At 40.6% G+C, this 17,030-nt stretch overlaps 1 protein-coding gene across 2 annotated transcripts in view; it reads left to right on the forward strand.

Annotated features, from left to right (window-relative positions):
• LPAR3 (lysophosphatidic acid receptor 3) overlaps positions 1 to 17,030 on the forward strand; it is an 82,155-nt gene that overhangs the window by 23,860 nt on the left and 41,265 nt on the right. For both annotated transcript variants that reach the window (XM_025288367.3, XM_044944773.2), the window contains exon 2: positions 4,125 to 4,881. In XM_025288367.3, coding sequence (XP_025144152.2) covers positions 4,146 to 4,881 — 736 coding nt within the window. In that variant the 5' untranslated portion in view covers positions 4,125 to 4,145. The remainder of the gene's footprint in view (positions 1 to 4,124; positions 4,882 to 17,030) is intronic.

Below are 17,030 nucleotides of genomic sequence, written 5' to 3' on the forward strand. Positions count from 1 at the left end.
TAGTGGGGAAGAGATAGTGTTAAATGGAGATTCATTTGCCTCCTCCACACATGCTGATGCTATAGATGTGAGCATAAAAGGCAAGGTCCCTGGTCTCACGGAGCAGAGAGGTCTAGCAGAGGGGGATGGATAATAAAGACAAAACACACACAAAAATATGTCATAACTGGTAGAGAAAGCAAGGCTCTCTGATAGCGGGAACTGAGGGTTACTTTGGATTGGTTTAGTATCTCTGAGGAGGGGATGTTTAGAATTTATAATAGAATCATATTTTGAGGTTTGAGAGAGGTCAAGAAATGATAAGTCGATCATTTGTTATAAGCTCACTAAGTTTTTGGTAATTTCCAGCTAAGAGAATATGGTGATCTGTTGTTAATATGTACTGGGGACTGTCAACAAGCTTGACAGCTTATGGCAGAGGAAAAAAAAAAATCAGAAGTACTAGTTCACAAACTTCCATTATTCATTTTTGGGACTCTGGGGTGGTTGTGTTGGGAATGTTTTATAAGAAAGTTAGAGAACCTCTTGATTTGGCCAGTTGTCAGCCTTGTAAGGTTTTGTTGTTTCATGAAATTTTAAGTAGAAAACCATTTTATTTTCATTATCACTGGAAAACTCTAAAGTGTGCTGTGCTGATATAATAATGAACATAAGTGAATCCTTGAGATTTTTCCTTTGAGGGTTAATTTTGATTTTTCAGTGTCATAGTTTTCAAAGAAAGGTATACTAAGTAGAATGTGTTCTCCTAAAACAGAATTTGTAAACCAGCATTTAAGAGTCTATTTATTTATTACAAAAAATGTAGACTGTAGAAAAAACTGAAAAGAATTAAAAAATAAAACCTCACAATTCTACCATTCTTTGTTAACTATTTACACGTTGAGTTTTTTCCCTCTTCTTTTTTTTGTCTTTTAAAAATAGTCAAGATGCACACACACACTCATATTTGTGTGTGTTTATATGTTTATATTGTTTTAATTAAAATAAAGTATATGTATGTATACATATTTATGTAAGTACACATATATTTATATATATATACACACACATATATTTATGTGTGTTTATATGTGTGTGTGTATACATACAAATATATGTGTACTTATATGTATATGTATACATACATATACTTTATTTTAATTAAAACAATGGCATATGTTTTTCTTCATATTAATACAGCTTCATAGTAAACATGATTTTCAATGGGTGCATAATATTCCGTCTTGTGGAATCTTTTTCACTAATTCCCTATATTAATTTTTTTATATTCTCATTGTCTACTTCTCCCGAAAGTAGAATTAGAGCCTGGGAGGTAGGAAACTGTGGTGGGAGTTCTGGTTAATCATGGTTTTCCTGTGGTTTTCAACTTTGTAAGACAAAACTACTTCGCATTCCCTGGACAATTTTGCTAAAATATGTCGAAGAATGTGCCATTTTGGTTTTGATGAGGGAAAGTTGAATTTGAAGATTTTTAAAGTTTTTAAGAATCATTGTAGGTTTAGGGCATGATGTAATTACAAATTCAACCAAGTTTATGACCACAATAAATGTTAAAAACCCCTTTTAAATGAAATTAGGAAAATTTAGCTTTCTGCTAGTATGTTAATTCCTATATCTTTCTGACATTAATCTTGATAAACTGATCAGTTAAAGATAATATAATTTTAGGACTTCCCAAGAGGTTCAGTGGCAAAGAATCCACTTGCCAATGCAAGAGACTCAGTTTCGATCCCTGAGTTGGGAAGATCCCCTGGAGAAGGAAATGGCAATCTGCTCCAGTATTCTTGCCTGGGAAATCCAATGGACAAGAGGAACCTGGTGGGCTACAATCCGTGGGGTCACAAAAAAGTCAGACATGACTTAGCAACTAAACAGCAATAAATATAATTTTTAAATCAGAACTGTGTTTCTCTTAGCTATCTAGAACATATAGCAAAATAAAATACATGAAATATTTTTCATTAGTAGAAGGACACATAGCAATTGCATACTAAAAAGACACATAATCATTACAATTTCTCATGTGGTTTTTGGATTTTTTGTCCTGAATTTCAGTATACTTTCAGTACTGTTGAAAGCTACATTTTCTCTTTGGATATTAAAATTGAATTTTACTAGATTAGTATCTTCCATTCAACTCTCATCTGCTGCTGGTGGGATTAGAAATACCTGTCTTGAGGGCAGTTTGACAACATATACAAGAAACCTTTAAATAAGTTTATATTTGCTACTTCATCAACTAAAATCTATGGATTAATCCTAAGGAAATAATTGGCCAAGTGTGTAAAGATTAATTCATAAGAATGTAGTCTTTCTTGTCAAAGTAAAATATTAGAAACAACTTAAATATCCAACAGTTAGGGATTAGTTAACTAAATTATGGTATAGTCATACCGGAATATTGTGAAAATTATCATATAGATGCGTAGTTTTAATTTGGGAAAATTATCATGATATAATGTAGATATATTAACCTGTTTTATGAAGCTGTCTGATATTGGCAGTTAGTGGTTGGTGAATATCTTCCAAAGAGAATAGTTTTTGTTTTTTAATGACAAAATAGTTTTTGTCATTAGTAAAAGGCACTTAGACCCATTTGTATCTTGAGATCATTCCCATTTGTTTATCTGAAGCATATAACATGATATTTTACCTTTCATTATTTGTGGCAGAGACACATATCTAATTTAGTAAAAATATCATTATACCATTATACATTAAAGACTGTCTACAATAAATATCTATTTTGTACTACTTTAGACTGATATTTGATCCCCTTATCCTGATTCTGAATGTGATATTGAGCTTTACAAGAGCCTTTAGAATTTATAAGAGCCTTAAAAGCTGGGGATTTCCATTAAGTTTTCACTGTTAGAGCCACTTCATTCCCACCAGTGGACTGCTCAGTGCATGTGTCTATCAGGTATCCAGTTTTCCAGAAGAAATATTGTAGCCTCGTTTCTTGAGAGCGAGCCCTGGTCATTCTCTCCAGAAGGTAGATTTCCTGGTCTTCGACTCCATTCTCCGTTGATTGGACCCTTCACAGCAATGGCCGGATCACTCTGAGGCAAAACACCTGATCTTCCCAACAAGCACAGATGCGTGGGCATCATTTGAGCCCCTGCCCAGCCCCTCCTTGGTCAGAACCCCTCACTTTCGGACTGCAAGAGACCTCATCCTGAGATTAGTATCTTACTTGTCTGTCTGGTACCCCAGTGTGGGGTCTACTTTCAGACATGTGTCTGGAAAACTTGTCCTTACCTGGCAAGTGCATTATCATACCCTCAGACTCCAGATTCTAGTCTTACCCATGAAGGACTGGTCTTCTGCTACCGGCCGTTAAACAGAGCCCAGGGAAGGAAACTGACTTGAAGTGATTGAGCTGGATAATCAAATATGCAAATTCACATTGGTGCAGTTTGGCTTAGGAGAGTAAGAAAGAAGTGAACAAGAAGGTAAAAAAGGAGGATTGAGGACAAAGTTGCCAGCCCTGTACCACATGCTTAACCATGTTGTCGTAGCTTGAAATTAAAACGTGGCAAAGGTGGACCAGAAGTCTTGGGAAAGGCATATGGTCATGTGAAGAGTAACTCAACACCTGATATATTGGCAAGAATGTGCCTGGCATTACCAACTTGCCCTTGATTAATAAACAGAACCTATAAATAAGAAATGAGCTGGAAACCATCAGGAGAAGTGTTAGCATGCTATGCTGTAATTGTTACCAGTATAGAGTGGATTATTGCAAGGTTCAGAATATTTGACTTAGTTTTGCCTCCTGATCATTCATTCTTTCAGCCAGCCAGCCAACCATTCAGTAAATATTGGTCTTGAGACAGCCAGGGCAGAAAAGTCCTGGGCTTATCATGATGAACAAAATAGATACAGACCCTCCCTCACTGAGCTTGCACCTAACCTGAGAAACAGACAACAGTGACTGATGTGAGATAAAGGTTGTAATAGGAGGTCGAGGGCCAGGGTCCTGGAGCAGGGGACATTTATACTGGGATCTGAAGGATTAACAGGAGTTGACTAGAATAAGGGGCTTAGCAATGGCAACTGGTGGTTTAGTGATTGATTTTTGCAAAGAGTGATATTTGTTTCTTCTTTAAATTTCTTTCTAGGATGTTCAGTTCTTCTCCACAATGAATGAGTGTTACTATGATAAGCGGATGGACTTTTTTTATAATAGGAGCAACACTGACACTGCTGATGAGTGGACAGGAACGAAGCTTTTAATTGTTTTGTGTTTTGGAACGTTTTTCTGCCTGTTTATCTTTTTTTCTAATTCTCTAGTCATCGCAGCAGTGATCAAAAACAGGAAGTTTCATTTCCCCTTCTACTACCTGTTGGCTAACCTGGCTGCTGCAGACTTCTTTGCTGGAATTGCCTATGTGTACCTGATGTTTAACACTGGCCCAGTTTCAAAAACTCTGACTGTCAACCGGTGGTTTCTCCGCCAGGGACTTCTGGACGCTAGCTTAACAGCCTCCCTGACCAATTTGTTGGTTATTGCCGTGGAAAGGCACATGTCAATCATGAGGATGCGGGTCCACAGCAACCTGACCAAAAAGAGGGTGACGCTGCTCATCTTGTTCATCTGGGCCATCGCCATCTTTATGGGGGCTGTCCCCACACTGGGCTGGAATTGCCTCTGTGACATCTCTGCCTGCTCTTCCCTGGCCCCCATTTATAGCAGGAGTTACCTCATTTTCTGGACTGTGTCCAACCTCATGGCCTTCTTCATTATGGTCGTGGTGTACCTGCGGATCTACATGTATGTAAAGAGGAAAACCAACGTCTTGTCTCCACATACGAGTGGGTCCATCAGCCGCCGGAGGACACCCATGAAGTTAATGAAGACGGTGATGACTGTCTTAGGTAAGAGGAACCAAGTTAGACATTATTCCCCTTCATTCAGCAAATATTTATTGAGTACCTGCTGTAAAACAAGGCACTTACTAGGTAGTAGGAATGCAGGAGTTAACATGAATAGACACAAACCCCCACCTGCCTGGAGCTTATACTCTAATAGGGGAAGGCAGCGTAAGTACTCTGATGGGACAAACAAAATAATTTTATAGTAAATTTTATTATAAATTTTGTAAAATAAGATGTTGAGGAGTCTAATGGGAAAAAATAGAGCAGGGAAGATAAGGAGTGTGCTAAACAGGTATAGTTTGCAATTTAAAAAAAGTGTTGTGAGGTACAGCTTCACCTAGAAGATGACCTTGTAGCCAAGATAGGAAAGTGGTGAGGGAGCGAATCATGTGGGTATGGGGGGATGGGTGTTCCAGGCAAAAGATGCAGTGAGTTTTGGAGGCTGAACAGCAAGGAGGCCAGTATGGCTGGAGTGGAGTGAGCGAGGTGGGCGATGAGGTCAGAGATCTGAGGGGGTGGGGGTGGGGAGACTCAGATTCAATGGGGCCGTGCAGTTATTGTAAAGGCTTTGGCTTTTCTGAATGAGAGGAGAAGCCATTGGAAGGTTTTGAATGAGGGAGTGACATGATCTCACATTTTAGTGGCATCTCTCTGGCTGCTGTTTGGAGGAAATACTGTAGTGGGGCAAAAGCAGAGGCTTAAGAGGGCATTTCAGTGCCCAAGAGAGATGGTCCAGAGAGCAGGACCAGAGAACAGTCTAGACATGGCTGGTTTCTGAATTTTTTTAGATGATAACCTCAATAGGATTTACTGATGGGTAAGGTACAAAGGAAGATGGGAGGGCTAGGGGAAGGTAGAGATGGGGAAGACAGAATAGATTTGGGGAGAAGGTGGGGAGTTTGGCTGTGGTCTAGCTAAGTTTAGGGGTTTTTTTAGACATCTCATGGAGTTATTGAATGAAGCTTTCAGGATTTAGGGGTGGACTGGAGATCTATATTTGAAAGTCACTGGTGGGAAAAGTGGTATTTTAAACCAAAAAACTGGATGACCCACTGTGAAAGGGAGTGTGGATGGAGGAAAGAAGAGGACCAAGGAATGAGTCCCAGGACATTCCAATGTAGGGAAGGTGGAAAGGCAGGAGCAACCGGCATAAAACCAAGAAAAGGGGTAGCCAGAAAACCCAGGGGAATACAGTGGCCTGGAAACTGTGAAAAAGAAAGAGTGTATCAGCAATGTACATACTCCTGTGAGGTAGAGTCAGACAAGGTCCTGGGTTTAGCAGAGTGGTAGTTGTTTGGTGACCTTGGAAAGGTCAAAACTCAGGAGTTTTGACCAGCTCTCAGGAGTTTTGCTTTCCACCGTGGTTCTTGGACCAAGAAGACTCATTTGGGTGAAGAATTTTACCTTTGTTTTGTATTCTCTCTGGCAGGTAGCCAGTTGTGCACCAATTCCAGTCCTGTGTCCAGGTGACAGGTAGACTTTGTGATGGGTGGACAAACAAAGACTTTTATGGTTTTGCAGGCCTTGACTTCTACATGAGAGAGGCCATTTCTCACCCTGTGTGGTGGCTGCAGCTGTGGGGATCATTGTTGAGAGAGATTCTGGAGTATAGTCCTTTTAATTCCCAATGTGGAGGAACTATAAAGTGAATTCCTGGGGAGCAATTCATAATGGAAGATGCAGGGGATATGTGGTCTGGAATGGGAACCATCAAGATATCTGTAGGTCCTGAAACTGCTCGTGTGGTTTGGAGGTCAGCAGACACGTAGTATGATTGTTAAAATAATTTCAAACTGAGAATTTATTTTAGATAACAAATATTTATATAGGGTTTAATATGTGTCAAGCACTGTCCTAAGGGTTTTATAGATATTACCTTATTTAATCCCCTTGGCAACCCTGTGAGGTCAGCTACTGTTATCCCTATATCAGATGAGGAAACTGAGTGGAGAATTTAAGTACTGTGGCCAAGGTCATTCATTGTTAATGGTGGAACCAACACTGAGCAGTTGGCCGTTGAAGTCCACATGTTTATTACCACATTCTGTAACTAGTTTTGCTTTATTTGGACTTTTTACTGGCTTCTTTGTTCTGTCTTCAAGTTTGAATACTTCATTCTCCTTGTAGTGCCTTGACAAGAATGTAGACAACAATAAGAAAAGGTGGAGTCATATTGATCCATGTTTCTACTCTTGAGCTAGAGCTATTGATGTTTTTGGTCTTTATTCTTAGTGTCAATAAACTCTACTTTTCCTACTTTCAAGCATAACCATTTGCTTTGTTGTTGTTGTTCAGCTGCTTAGTCATGTCTGACTCTGCAATCTCATGGAGTGCAGCATGCCAGGCTTCCCTGTCCTTTACCATCTCCTGGAGCTTGCTCAAACTCATGTCCATTGAGTCGGTGATACCATCCAAAAATATCATCATCTGTCATCCCCTTCTCTTGCCAACAATCTTTCCGAGCCTCAGGGTCTTTTCCCAGTGAGTTGGCTCTTCGCATTACGTGGCCAAAGTATTAGAGCTTCAGCTTCAGCATCAGTCCTTCCAATGAATACTCAGGGTTGATTTCCTTTAGGATTGACTGGTTTGATCTCCCTGCTGTCCAAAGGACTCTCAAGAGTCTTCTCCAAAACGACAGTTTGAAAGAGTTAATTCTTTGATGCTCAGCCTCCTTTATGTCCAACACTCACATCCCTACATACAAGAAAAACCATTGCTTTGACTATACAAACCTTTGTCATTTTTTAATACACTATCTAAGTTTATCATAGCTTTACTTCCAAGGAGTAAGCATCTTTTAATTTCATGGCTGCAGTCACTGTCTGCAGTGATTTTGGAGGCCAAGAAAATAAAGTCTGTCACAGTTTCCATTGTTTCCCCATCTGTTTGCCATGAAGTGATGAGACTGGATGCTATGGTCTTAGTTTTTTGAATGTTGAGTTTTAAGCCAGCTTTTTCACTCTCCTCTTTCACTTTCATCAAGAGGCTCTTTCCTCTTCACTTTCTGCCATGAGGGTGGTGTCATCTGCAATCTTGATTCCAGCTTGTGCTTCATCCAACATGGCATTTCACATGATGTACTTTGCATATTAGTTAAATAAGCAGGGTGACAAGATACAGCCTTGACGTACTCCTTTCCCAGTTTGGAACCAGTCCATTTTTCCATGTCCGTTTCTAACTGTTGCTTCTTCAACTGTGTACAGTTTTCTCAGGAGGCATGTAAGGTGGTCTGGTATTCCCATCTCTTTAAGAATTTTCCAGGGCTTGTTGTGATCCACACAGTCAAAGGCTTTAGCATAGTCAATGAAGCAGAAGTAGATGTTTTTCTGGAACTCTCTTGCTTTTTCTGTGATCGAATGGATGTTGGCAATTTGATCTAATTCCCCTGCCCTTTCTAAATTCAGCTTGTACATCTGAAAGTTTTCAGTTCATATACTGTTGAAGCTTAGCTTGGAGAATTTTGAGCATGACCTTGCTAACATGTGAAATGAGTGCAATTGGACGGTAGTTCAAACATTCGTTGGCATTGCCTTTCTTTGGGATTGGAATGAAAAATGACCTTTTCCAGTCCTGTGGCCACTGCTGAGTTTTCCAAATTTGTTGGTTTATTGAGTGCAGGATTTTTATAGCATCATCTTTTAGGATTTGAATTAGCTCAGCTGGAATTCCATCACCTCCACTAGCTTTGTTCGTAGTGATGCCTCCTGAGGCCCACTTGACTTCACACTTCCAGGATGTCTGGCTCTAGGTAAGTGATAACACCATTGTGGTTATCTGGGTCATGAAGATCTCTTTTGTATAGTTCTTTTGTGTATTCCTGCCACTTCTTAATATCTTCTGCTTCTGTTAGGTCCATACCGTTTCTGTCCTTTATTGTGCCATCTTTGCATGAAACGTTCCTTTGGTATCTCTAATTTTCTTGAAGAGATCTCTAGTCTTTCCCATTCTATTGTTTTCCTCTGTTTCTTGCATTGTTCACTTAGAAAGTCTTTCTCATCTGTCCCTGCTGTTCCTTGGAACTCTGCATTCAAATGGGTTTATCTTTCCCTTTCTCCTTTGTTTTTCACTTCTTTTCTCTCAGCTATTTGTAAGGTTTGCCCAGACAACCATTTTCCATTTTTGTTTCTTTTTTGGGGGAATGGTTTTGATTATTGCCTTCCGTACAATGTTTGAACCTCTGTCCTTAGTTCTTCAGGCACTCTGTCTATCAGATCTAATCCTTGGAATCTATTTGTCACTTCCACTATATAATCAACAGATTTGATTTAGGTCATACCTGAATCGCCTAGTGGTTTTCCCTACTTTTTTCAATTTAAGTCTGGATTTTGCAATCAGCAGTTCATGACCTGAGCCATAGTCAACTCCCAGTCATGTTTTTGCTAACTGTATAGAGCTTCTCCATTTCTGGCTGCAAGGAATACGCCAATCTAATTTTGGTGTTGACCATCTCATGATGTCCTGTATAGAGCTGTCCCTTGTGTTTTTAGAAGAGGGTGTTTACTATGACCAGCATGTACTCTTGGCAAAACTCTGTTAGCCTTTGACCTGCTTGCTTCATTTTGTACTCCAAGGCCAAACTTCCCCGTTACTCCTGGTGTCCCTTGACTTCCTATTTTTGCATTCCAGTCCCCTGTGATGAAAAGGACATCTTTTTTTTTGGTGTTAGAAGGTCTTGTAGGTCTTCATAGAACCATTTGACTTCAGCTTCTATGGCATTAGTGGTTGGGGCATAGATTTGGATTACTGTGATATTGAAGGTTTGCCTTAGCAATGAACTGAGATCATTCTGTCATTTTTGATATTGTACCCATGTACTGCATTTTGGACTCTTTTGTTGACTATGAGAGCTACTCCATTTTTTCTAAGGGATTCTTGCCCATTGTAGTAGGTATAACGGTCATATGAATTAAATTCACCCATTCCCATCCATTTTAGTTCACTGATTTCTAAAATGTTGATGTTTGACCAATTGCTGTCTCCTGTTTGACCACTTCCAATTTACCTTGATTCAGGTAAATTGACCTGTACCTAACATTCCTGGTTCCTACGCAATATTGTTCTTTACAGCATCAAACTTTGCTTTCACCACCAGACACATCCATAATTGGGCTTTATTTCCACTTTGGCTCAGCCTCTTTCATTCCTTCCGGAGCTATTTCTCTGCTCTTTCTTCAGTAGCATACTGGACATTTGCTTGGCCATGTACCTTCAGAAACTACTTGCCTGATTGGAGAGAAAACTTTTTCCAGCATGTTCTATATTTTACACAGCATGAGATGGAAAAGAACTCTGTCATCCTGTTCTGTCCTAGAATAGGACTTTTTGTGAGGTGGTCATCATGGTCACCAGCTTCAGTGTCATATGTAACCTTGTCTGGAACCTATAACAAGTTTTTCTGGAAGGATTAAAATTAAGGTTGTATAGTTTGGGCAGGTGTGGTGTTGGATAAGGGCCGAACCAGAAGAAACAATGAAATTGCCAGGCAGGATAGGAGAAGTCATGGCATCAAGAGGAAACAGCATTGAGGAATTGGTTAACGGCAGGAAAATAGCTTGGTGTGGAGGACCTGGGGAAGTTCCTCAGTGGTGAGACAGAGGCATCTGGTGGAAGACGGGAAGTGTGGGGACAGAGGAAATGAAACTGAAGAGCTCAGTGGTATGAGGTTTTTAGACTTACAGCTCCTGACTTCTTTGGATAACAGGTTTAGGTTTTTAGCCCCACTTCTATGATTTTCTACAGAGATGATGTGAAGCTCACCTTTTCCTGGTTAAATTTCCTTATCAGAGGTTCAATAGGTAATCTTTCAATTTTTTTAAAGTTCTGAAATTCAGTAGTCTACCATGACAATAAATAACCAAAGCCTACACAAAGTTCAAGGATTCACTGAGTATCAAAGCACAAAGTCTCCTTCCATGAGAGCATCTTCTATGGTGTTCCTTAGGAAGGGAGCCACTCAGTTGCTCTGTCTGATGCATGTAAGAATTCAGTTGCCTAATATGGGTGTCTGTCATATGATAGTATATATATTAGAAAAATCAAAGGACTGGCACCTACCGCCGCTATAGTCACGGGTTCTGAGTATGTTCAAATGAACAGCTTAATACTTATTTCTTTAATGATTACTTGATTTAAATAAATTCATGATAAAATACTAAATCTTCATGTTTACTCCTTGATGTGTATTTTGTAGAAAATTTTAATTTAAAATTAAAGTTTCTTATAAACATAAATTCTTTTAAGTATTAGAAAATTAATAAATACATATCAACTGTCTGTTAAATAGCATCTAAGAGGCCAAAAGCTGTACAAACTCAGTGAGCTTAATCTCATTTCAAAGAAGGAAGAAGGGATAACAGGCCCATAGGATTTGGGGAAGGCTTCTTAGGGATCTGGAATGGTGGGTGGGATTTGTATTGGCAGGAGGGAAGGAATTCTAAGCCGGAGAAACAGTATAATCAGAAGTGTGATGGTAGAAACATCTCAAGCTTGTGTAGTAGCACAAGGAATGCCCTGTGAAACACAGATGGATGTTGAGGAACAAGGGGAAGTGACTATGAAGAAGAAAAGTTTAGTTGGCTGTTCTCTTTGGAAGGAAAAGGGTAGATCCAGATGACCTTTATGTTTCTTTCCAGGTTTAGGATTTTGGTTGAACACAAAAAACATACAGAACTGGATGGGGAGCACTCTTTAGGCTTGAGGAGATAGATGATGGTAGCGACGATGGCAGTATGAATTTTAAGTCTGTGCGTGACTGGAAAGGCATCTAAGCAGTGTGTTCCTATTTCAGCTACCCTGAGGCGGAGTGCTGCTCACATCTGGGTTATGATGTGTGATGATCCCTTTACATGAAAGAAGTTGCTTGTTGAATGTTCTAATTGAAAAGACACTGGAGACATATGATCCTACTTTCCACAGGGCACGAAGGCCCTTCCTAAGAGAGACTCCTGTATTTTGAAATCTTACTGGTCAGCCAGCCTATGGCAACCAAACACACAAAATAACCTGTGTAGAAACCTCTAACTTATTGTCATCAGCAGCACCTTATGTGAACTGTGCACCCAGGGATGTTATGTTTCCTAGGAAATGGCTTGGACTTTCTTTTATTTTGCAATATCTGGAAATGCAAAAGAAAAGAAAGATTCAAAGGATTTGTGATGAACCATTCTTTTGAAATTTTTCATAAGTCTTCCTTGTCTCTTAGGATGGTGTTTTCAAGTTGCAAGTGTGACCTACAAGCAAGTAATGAAATCAGTTAGGAAATTGTAACTGACACTTTTTTTAATGACGTACAGTAGAATAGAAGAGGAAGTATCAGAGTGAATTACATATAGTAGATATAAATGTATTGTTTCATAGTGTGTATGTGTGTGTGAGAGAGAGGGAGAGACTGGTTTATGGTATATATATATATATATATTTTTTTTTTACTATAAGTTATGGAGAAGAATGGGCTTCCCAGGTGATGCTAGTGTTAAAGAACCCGCCTGCCCATGCAGGGGATACTAGGTATGCAGAGACGTGGTTTCGATCCTGGGGTCGGAAAGATCCCCTGGAGGAGGGCATGGCAACCCACTCCAGTATTTGTGCCTGGAGAATCCCATGGATAGAGGAGCCTGGTGGCCTACAGTCCAGAGGGTCACAGAGAGTCAGACACGACTGAAGCAACTTAGCACACAGACATGCATGCATGGAGAACATTTGAAAAGCCATGGTCTTAGGGTCAAGGTTATTTTTTGCCCAGTACAGACTGAGGTTTTTAAAAATATGAGCAGCATTAAGTTAAGGGACTTTTCAGTTTGTGGTCGTTGAATCAAAGAGCTGAAAGTTTTTCTTATTTCTGCCTCCCACCTCTCCACTTAGATCAATGCTGAATCTCCTTACCTTCTCTCAGTGGGGAGGGAAGGGTGACAAAGTGGTGGTAAGAGAAGAAGCAGTACCTGGAGTTCTCATGCTAGGAAATGGGTGAAAAGTTAGCGCCATATGAACCTTGCTAGAGTACTACTAGTAATCATACACATTTCTGTGACACAGTGTCTTTTTCAGTGTTTTAATTGTTCTTGTTTGGACTTGTGGTAATTCTATAGGGTAAGTGGGGAAGATACTATTATCCTTTTCTCCTGCCACTCCCCTAATTGCTCCTTGTTACTCAGTTATAGGTCATTATTGAGTTCCTCAGTTGGCATCACTGAGCCTTTGCTCAGACTGGAACACCTTTCTTCTTATTCTTCCTGGGAAACTCCTTCAGTTTGTAAGCCTCAACCCAAGGGCCTCTATTCTCTGAATCTTGCCCTGCCTAGATACATCTGGCTCCTAGCTCCTTTGGGCCGCTCTCTGACTTATCTACACCTCAATCAGCACACTTCATTTGTTTGCATGCCTTTAGTTTGAACTAAGGTGTCCACTTTTGGAAGTTGGGACCTGTACCTTGTTGGTCTGCCTTTGCATATCTAACATGTAGCATGCTGTCTGGAATACATGTGCTGAGGTTACAATAGAAGGAATAAGTGAGGAAACTGAGGTTTAGAGAAGTGGCTTTTCAAAAGCTAGAACTAAAAATAGAACCCAGGTTTCTTCACATGCAGCCCGACCTTCGGCAGGCTCTGGCTGTGACTTGCTTGTGAGGTAAGCGATGGCGGGGAGTGGGTGGGTGGGTGTCCCCTGTCATACTGTGGGAGACTGAGGTCTCAGAAGGGCCAGTGACAGTGGTCTCTTGGGAAGAGGAAAACGAATGTTTTCTGAGTGCTTACTCTGAGGTCTGCATCTTACACGCTTTTAGGGTTTTATTTCACTTAACCCTCTTGACAACTCTCTGCCAATCTGCTTTATAGATGAGGAAACTCAGATGGACTTAAGCATCTTGCCCAAAGGCCCATACTGGTAAAAATAATAGTAGTTAATACTCGCTGTGTACTATACATGGTTCTGAGACATGTTTTACTTCATTTAATCTTCATGACAACCCTGTGAGGGAGGTTCTGTTATTATAACGGGCAGCTGAGGCCCTGAGAGGTTCAATGTCTTGCCTGAGATTAGTATTAATAACAGAGCTGACATTCAAATCTGAGCAGATTGGCTCCAAGACCCAGTTTTTCAAGGTTAGTTAGCAGCCTCTGGTAAGTGGTAGGGCTAGAGTAGCATTGATGCACGTAATGAGGTTTATGGGCTTCCCTGGTGGCTCAGATGGTAAGGAATCTGCATGCAATGCAGCAGACACAGGTTCAATCCCTGGGTTGGAGAGATCCCCTGGAAAAGACAATAGCAACCCACTCCAGTATTCTCGCCTGGAAAATCCCACGGAGAGGAGCCTGGCAGGCTACAGTCCATGGGATCACAAAGAGTCGGACGCCGCAGAGCAACTAACACGACTAAGCTTTATACTTTGTATCTCCCTTCACTTGTAGTTCAGTTTATCTCAATAAAGGCCCTTGATATCTGACGTTTACCTTGCTCTTTGTCTTAAAGATTCTACAGCATGGTGACAGTGACGGCAGCATCTCCCGGGAGGAGTGACAGCACATCTTCAGACTTTCTGTTCTTTAAAGTCAATGGCAAGCATAGGGGCTTTGAAATAGGGAGGGAACCAGATTTCAATATGGCTTTGCTGCTTCCGAAGTGCGTGACCTTGAGCAATTCACCTGACCTCTCTGTGACTTAGTTTCCCCATCTGTAAAACAGAGATAATATCAGTCCCCCTGGCATGCCAAGGTTTTGAGGATGCAGTGAGACAATGCGCGGGAAGTGCCGATAGCAGTGCTTGACGCGTGGAAAGTACTAAACAACTTACATAGTTAAGGACTAAGCGGAGTAAGTTGCTCTGAAGAGCTCTGCCCTGCATTCAAGCCCTCTTATCCCCAGGAATGTTGCAGGTACTGTGGAGATGGGGACTGGAGGCCCACTGTGGGCATCATCATGATGGCAGATTTTGTACCATGGGCAAGCAGCCAGAAAGAAGTTAACTGGGCGTGCTTTGCAGAGGCTGCCTGATAGCAGACACGTGGCAGCAGCTCAGTTCCCGGAGACCCAGGCCAACCTGAAAACACGGCCACCATGGCCATGAAGGGCTCTGCGCTTGCATCGATAGTCCCTATAAACCACCCTCTGCCGCCCCGTCAGCCCTAGTAAAATCCTGTCAATGGTTCCTATCTTTAACAAATGATCTTTGCATTAATAATTCATTTGCTTTTGCATCATTTATGAATCAAACATGCTAAGTGAGACCCTGACTATCAAGTGTTAGCTTAATAGGAATCCTGTAATATAGTACCAACATCTTATGTGTGGATCTATAAGATATTTCTCATAAGAAACTGTCCTCATCTTCTAATGAATTTTACCAGGATTCCTAGTTAGCCACGTACTATTACCACCTTTACTAGGATTGGGAGATTTGCTCTTTGAAAAGAATTGGTAACACACACAGACGTATATACACACACATGCACAGAAATCAGGACTCAAGAGAAACTAGCTATGGGTCCCCAGAAAATGTGAAATGTTTCTTTCTAGCTTTTGTGACCTTGTAGTGGCTTCTGCATCATAAAAGCCTGCTTTCAGTGTTTGCTGCCTTGCATGCCTTCATAATCTAATTATCTGTTTAAAAAAAAAGTTAAAGCTTTGCCTTAAGAAATGCTGAGTGAAATGATCAGATTTTTTGGCACTCAAGACTTCTCTTGTTGCTGTGCAGTTGTTTCAGAATGACTAATGCTTTTCAGAGTCAAGCCATCCAGGCACCAGTACTCAGTACATTTTGTCCAGGGGTGTTTGTACTTTTGTCTTTTAAACAGCTAATTAAAGGAGCACCTTTGTGGCAGACGCTTCTCCCATAGGCTTGTCACTGCAGCAGAGGCCTTCAGCAGAGGGGCTTGGCTTCCAGGCCAGCTGTAAATGAATGAGGGTAAAAATGCAGTCACTTCCCAAATGCTGCCCCCAGCAACACAGTGTCACAGACCCTTCCATTCTGAGGGGAAATGTGTAGACTGAGAAAACCTCAGCATCTGGATTTAGCTCGAAATTTTAAAAAAAGCGTCATTGTTTGTCACCATATCCCACCTTTTCAAATTGTCTGCACTTCTTAATACTTCTTCTTATCCCACATTTTTAGGAGTCTGTCTCTCTCCGTCTGCCTCTGCTGTATATGTCCTTTGTTTTATCGTCTCTGGCTCTTAGTTCTTTTTTTTCCTGCTTTCATGTTTTAGATACCTTCCTTTGCAAGTCAGTTCAAAAGTCTTCTTTCCAAATCTTTGTCCTTATTTCCAGTGTAATCACTTCTCTGCCTTATTCCCACTTCCGTTTCCTCCATGTGCCCCTTGAGTTCCATTCATCTAAATTCATTCAGCTTCTTTCATTTCCCGATCACACGCCCTCCTTCAGAACTGTTTTTTCTGGTTTTTCATCTTTTCAGAAACCTGAAACCTTTCTCTTCAGCTGGAACAATGACTGAATATTTCCTGAGTATAAGGTACAAGAACACGTCTCAAATTCTGCCTCTTTGCTTTTCCCCCCCAACTTTATTAAGGAATAATATAGAATTGTATGTGTGTAAAGTACACAGCAGGACAATTTGATAGACATATACCTTGTGGAATTGATGACCGAGATCAAGATAATGAACACATCCATCACTTCATATAGTTAACTCTGTTTCCTTTTTTTGTGGTGAGAACAAAAAGATACACACTCAGAAACTTTCAAGTAAACAGTTATCAACTCCAGTCATCATACTGTATATTAGATCCTCAGAACTTACACTTCCTCCAATTGAAACCGTGTGCCCTTTGATCTACACCTCCCATTCATCCTCCCCTCCCTCTGGCAATCACCATTCTGTTTTCTCTGTGAAGTCAGCCTTTTTTTTTTGAGTTCACATATACATGGTGTGTGCAGCATATGTTTTTCTCTGTCTGGCTTATTTCATTTGGCAGAGAAGTCTCATTACTCAACCGCATCCCGCTCTCCTGCCGGCACCTAGCCTCCTGGAAGGTTTAGTTCCAGAACTCAATGATGCCCTCTCTCAGGGCCTTGGCATCTGCCAGAGGAGAATGTGCTTATTTCCTGTCATACCAGCTGAATAGCTTAACACCTGAAAGAGCATGGTATATGTTGATCCATGGTAGAATTTACATCAAATCTGTGTTAACCATGTTTGTACT

The sequence above is a fragment of the Bubalus bubalis genome, chromosome 6 (genome assembly GCF_019923935.1).
Source record: "Bubalus bubalis isolate 160015118507 breed Murrah chromosome 6, NDDB_SH_1, whole genome shotgun sequence".
In the NCBI taxonomy this organism is placed as follows: Eukaryota; Metazoa; Chordata; class Mammalia; order Artiodactyla; family Bovidae; genus Bubalus; species Bubalus bubalis.